The 6,097-nt window shown below is 30.9% G+C and overlaps 1 protein-coding gene across 1 annotated transcript; it reads left to right on the top strand.

Annotated features, from left to right (window-relative positions):
- LOC107646258 (non-structural maintenance of chromosomes element 4 homolog B-like) lies at positions 1,360 to 3,882 on the top strand. Its single transcript, XM_021105389.1, is given in 7 exon segments — positions 1,360 to 1,423; positions 1,739 to 1,819; positions 2,280 to 2,535; positions 2,641 to 2,737; positions 3,050 to 3,269; positions 3,349 to 3,440; positions 3,829 to 3,882. Coding segments are annotated over 7 exon segments (864 nt in total).

The following is a 6,097-nucleotide window of genomic DNA, read 5'->3' as shown; positions in this document are numbered from 1 at the left end:
ATCTTGTAATTTAGTTCTTATATATATATATATATTGTAAATAGTATATAAATTTTTAGCAGCTTAATAAGACCTATTAGGTTTTTAATCATGTTTACATGAAGGTAATTTGATGTGCGGATAAGGTATTTCAAGCTAATGTAATTTGATATTAGTCAAAAATAATAAATGTTATACTAAAAAAAAAAGTTATGGATTCAACTCTTAAAATTAATAAAAAAAAAATTTTAAGATTACATAAGAAATTGAAGACATGTTGAAAAGAAAAAGTTTGTATACCAACTATTTTTCATCCCTATTATATGTCATATAGAAATATAGATAAAGTTTGTCCTTTTTTTATTAATATTTCAAGTAAAAATCAAGTATTTAAAATTAAAGCTGATATTTATTGTTTTTTTTAATATATTCATTTTAGAGTTCACATGTTACAAATAAGAAATAAAAAATAAAATTTTGAAGCTAACAAACTTATTTTAACTAACATGTAATTTATATTTCTTCATCATTTTGTACTTATTTTTTAAACATCTAAATATGAGTTAAACTTTAAAGTAGTTATAAATTTTTATTTTGTAATTCATTTTAGTCCTATTAATATTTTGAAAAAGTATAGGGTATCAATATACTATCTGTCAATTTATTGTCAACAATAATTAATATCAAAGACACTTCTACTAGAAGAAACATATATAAGGAGACATATTTAAGAGACACATCCACAAAGATACTTTTATTAGACACAGCCATAAAAAAGATATTTTCGTTAGACACATCCATAAAGATATTTTCACTAAATACATCCATAAGCAAGAGTTGGCAGGAGTTGGTAGAATCATTGTTCGTTACGTAGCGAGATTGTAATATTTTTTTGTCATATTACAAATAATGAAACCATATTTTAACACGTGTTATTGACCGTTTATGTTAGCACGTCATATTGGCAAGTCGTTAACAGAAAATATTAAAAATTTGATGTAAATCACGGAGTAAAAATCGATCTGAATCGAAGTAATTAAAAAAGTAATTAAAAATTCACGAACCTATTTAAAATTTGTGTGAAAATTTAAAAATTATTTTGAGACTTAAGTCAATTCCATCTTGTTAAAATTAACTATTATTAAATTTGGTGAAAATTTCAAAAAAATATTATATTTTTAATGCTTTTTTATGTAATATTTTCCAACAAATTAATAGTGGCGTGTCGCGCAAGCTGGTGTGTGAATGCTGTTTCGTGTGTCTCTCGGTGGTTAAGACTTTGCAGTTTTTCAAACGTTTATACCTTTCTTACCTCCTTGTTTTAGTTACTCTCTCTATTGCATCACTCATCACACAACCAACAACTGTTACTCGCTCATCATGGCCAAGCACCAATTGAATCGCGCCGATTGCCGCAGCACCACAATCAACCCCAAGCTTCGTTGTTAGCTCCCTCTCCAGCTCACGATGACACCGATCATCGAACCCGTCGAGGTCTTCGTTCTCGCTACCTTGCCTTCAACAACATGATTAACGGTGAACTTTGCCTTTCTTTTCTCAATCTCTGCAACCTTCAGCTCTATTTTACTATTGTTTCATTTTCTATAGATCATTTTTCAAAACAAAAACCAAATGCTTGTAAATTGAAGTTATAGCGTCCTTACAAGTTCAAATATAGAAAAAGAAAAATAGTGTTGTTGATGTTACTTGTTTCCATGCTTAGTTTTATCTGTTTGCTTATGTTTTTTTTTTTTTGCAGATGAAAGGGACGAAATCGCAAGGGCTGATTCCAAGATGTTTGAGTTGATATTTGGCGAAATGGAGAGGTTGCATCAACTAGGTATCTAAGCTCATTTTTTCTGTTATTAGCAACACATTATTGTGCTGCATTTATATTGTAAGGTTTGGCTTGGCCTTCTTGTTGAACATTAAGAAATCAATAGTAATCAACACTGTACTAGTTGACTAAATGTTAAGGTCGGAAATTAAACAAACTATAGAAAAACTATTAAATCAATCATAATAATTACGATGTTCTTTTCAAAAATTTTGCACATATGTAACAGGATTTATACTAAAAGTTTTTCGTTTTGCATTTGTATGCTCAAATTTTGTTGTGCATCCTTACAACTTTATTGTCTCAGTATAGTATACTATTCCTGCATGAAAGGATACAATATTTTTTAGCGGTTTTGTTTTTGCAAGAAGGAGTAACTAATTGACGTGGTGTGTGATGTTTAATAGTTTTTGCTACTAAAATGAATTTCTCAATTCTGATTAGCTGTTCTATCTAATTCCAGTTACAAAACCAAGAGAACAAGTAGTTGATGCAAAGGCTCTGTTGGACATAACGAAATCCTTGGTAATGTTTGTGAAGGGGCATGCTAACGGTGTAGTCACTCTTTCAGAATTTGTATCGCACATTTTTGAAGAATTTGGAGGACAGGGTGGATCAAGTACTAGCACAGAAGGTTGCACCAGAATCTAAATAGCCTGGAATGGTGTTGGACTATCAGTATCACATGTTTTTAAAGTGGGTTCTAGCTGCTGTACAATGTAACTTCAATGCATTTAGAAGACTTTGTTCTGTAATTATGATATCCATAGAAGACTTTGTTCTATACCTCACCTATATGTTTTTCCAATATTTTTTTCCTCCAGGAATGGTCCCATCTATGCTAAAGTAATGCAGAGGAAGGCTGTTAATCGTAGAAGTAGGAAGCATGTGAGGCCCAATGAATTGGCTCGGCTAGAAGAGGTAATAAACTGGTTTAATATGTATGAAGTTTTCGATTGACAAAGGTAGAAAAATTCGTGTTAACAAGAGGTTTTAACTGGATAAAAATTTCTCTGATAGACTTGTGTAGCTTATATTTTTCGACTTTTCATGTCTTAATTTCTAGTAAGTTTCTTTCTATCAGTTTATTACCTATTTATCCATAAGTAGAACGTCAAAATATTGAAGTTAAGAATATTGTGTACTGCTCAGAATGCTAAGCTTATTATGTAGTTACGATACAATTTCCTTTTCCTTCACATTGTTGTTGTTGTTGTTTTTTTTTTTTGGCAGCTTGGCGGAGGTCTAAGAGAAGTAAAAGCTGATACAGATAAAAATATGTTAACGATGTTTAACATCTTAAGGAAAAATAGTGTTATTAAGCTTGAGAATCTGATTTTGAATAGGAACTCCTTTGCTCAAACAGTGGAGAATTTATTCGCTTTATCATTCTTAGTCAAAGATGGGCGGGCTGAAATAAAAGTCAACGAGGCTGGATCACAACTAGTAGTGTGTGAGTTTCTTCGAATATACTCGTATTAACATTCTCACTCTCTCGCTCTCACTGAATTTATTATCCTTTATCTATGCAGCACCTAGAAATGCCCCTCGTGCAAATGCAGTTCGTGTTGGGGATGTTGCTTTCAGTCACTTTGTGTTCAGATTGGATTTTAAGGATTGGAAGGTATATGTATCTATGTTTACTTTGATGCCGTTAATGTTTTGGGTGTATGCGGTTATGTGCTATGAAAGGTTAACTTTCTTTGCTTCCTATTCAGTTTATTTATTATTTATTGTCAGGACATTCTAGAGAGCTTTATCAATCAAGTGGCTATGTAAATAGCTGAAACTTGTCACGGAGCTATAAAAATAGCTGGTACTTTAAAATTTCATTGAGTCATTTTTACATTGTGGCATTGTGCTATAAAAAGGGAGCAATATTGGGAAATTAATAGTGTTATTTCTTTTATTCTCGAGTCTTAACCTATTGCTAAATGAACTTGTGTGAAATTGCAAGGTAGTATTTTTTTTGTGGGCTAATGTATTGGCTCTTCATGGCATTGAATTTTCAGCTATTGATCGATTTTGTTGGGGTTGTGGAGGATCTAATGCCTCGTAGGGAATAGTCAATGAAAGGATGTAAACAGTGGCAACATAATTTGGTTAAATAGAAACAGGTTGGTCAACAGAGACCATTTACCATATAGTAGTGTATTAGTTGATGATCGTAAATTGGTAATTCATACTTGAATTGATGCAGTTTTTAGCCTGCGTATATATGCTTAGTTTTAGGTACAAAGATGCATACTACTGTTCCTGACATCAAGGAACAATTAGGAATATCTATTTGGCTTCTATCTTTTTCCTTTTTGACGTTGACTTGGAATGATGTCCGGAAATTGATAATGACACCAGTTGTTATTCGCTATTTTGCTTTATTGTGCTTGACAGCTACTTTTTTATTATGCTTAACGTCATTTCATTGAGAAATTCTATGTTTCTTAATCACATTTAATTTGTAACTAAAAATATGTACAATCACTTATTTTAATTCTTGATATTTAATTTTAAAAATGTTAGAAAACTAATATTTTTAGTGAAAAAAGAGAGTTGTCTAATATTAATATAATTGTTAAACAAAGATAAAGAAAAATGTTGATTATTTAACCTTTCTTGTAAATTTATATTTAAAATAAAAGTAAAAAGAATGGGTATCTATATTTTAAGCTAAGGTAAATGTGTTCGATTATTATTTTTTTTTCTCATTTTAGTAAATTCATATTAGCTTATTTCGTACTATGTTATGTTTTATTTATTCAATTAATTGTTACATATATTTAGTAACTAATTAAAAGAACAAAAAACTATATATACATAAAAAGTGAATCTATATATATGTGTGGACGGGGCAAGGAAGGGTGTCAGTGAGTGTGCGTGTGTATGTGTATATTATTTTAATATTATAGTAAGATGTAGGGATGAGAATAAGAATAGTGGAGTATGTGTGCGTGTTTACATGCGTGTTATTTTAATGTTATGATAAGATGCAGGAGCGAGGACGCGGATGTGTTGGTTTAATGTTATGGTAAGATGCAGGGGCGAGGACAGGGGGTAAGTGTCGGTAGGTGTGCGTGTTATTTTAATTTTTTGGCAAGAATAAAATACAGGGACGAGGGCAAAGACAACGACAGTGGGATGAGAAGAATAAGATGCCGGGGCGAGAGCGAGAGCAAGGATAGTGGGGTGGGTGTTGGTAGATGTACGTGCTTGTTATTTTAATATTACGGTAAAATGCAGGAGTGAAGGTGAGGGCATGACGGTGGGTGTTGGTAGGTGTACGTGTGTACGTACGTGTTATTTTAATGTTATAGTAAGATAATTCATTATTTAGAATAACCAAATTTTAGTTTTATTTTATTTTTACAAAATTACATTATTATATTTTTATTTTAATAATAAAATCTCTTGTTTATATTTACAATTATTATAAAAAATAAAAAATGTTAGGAAACTAATATTTTTAGTGAAAAAATAGAGTTGTTTAATGTTAATTTAATTGTAAAACAAAGATAAAGAAAAATGTTGATTATTTAACTTTTTTTTGTAAATTTATATTAAAAACAAAAGTAAAAAAGTGGGTATCTATATTTTATTACTAAGGTAAATGTGTTTCATTATTATCCTTTTTTTTATTTTAATAAATTCATGTTGGCTTATTTCGTACTATGTTATGTTTTATTTATTCAACTAATTTGTCACATATGTTTAGTAACTAATTAAAAAAACAAAAAACTATATACACATAAAAAGTCAATCTATATATATGCGTGTGCGGGATAGGGAGTAAGTGTCTGTGGGTGTGTGTACGTGCATGTTATTTAATGTTATGATAAGATGCAAAGATGAGAACAAAAGCAATGAGGTGGGTATTGATAGGTGTGAGTGTATATGTGCGTGTTGTTTTAATGTTATGGTAAGAAGGACAAAGGCGCTGTATGTTATTTTAATGTTATAGTAAGATGCAAGGACGAGGACAATAGACGAGTGTCAATGGATGTGCGTGTTATTTTAATGTTTTGGTAAGAATAAGATGCAGAGGCGAGGGCAAGAGCAATGTATGAAAAGAATAAGATGCTGCGACAAGGGCAAAGACAGTGGGGTGAGTGTTGGTAGGAGTGTGTGTACATGCTTGTCAATTAATGTTATCGTAAGATGCAGGAACGAGGGTGAAAGCATAGCGATGGATGTCAGTGACTGTGCGTGTGTACGTGCGTGTTATTTTAACTTTATAATAAGATAATTTATTATTAGAATAACTAAATTTTAGTTTTATTTTATTTT

The sequence above is a fragment of the Arachis ipaensis genome, chromosome B06, assembly GCF_000816755.2.
Source record: "Arachis ipaensis cultivar K30076 chromosome B06, Araip1.1, whole genome shotgun sequence".
In the NCBI taxonomy this organism is placed as follows: domain Eukaryota; kingdom Viridiplantae; phylum Streptophyta; class Magnoliopsida; order Fabales; family Fabaceae; genus Arachis; species Arachis ipaensis.
This window is presented reverse-complemented; position numbering and strand designations above follow the sequence as displayed.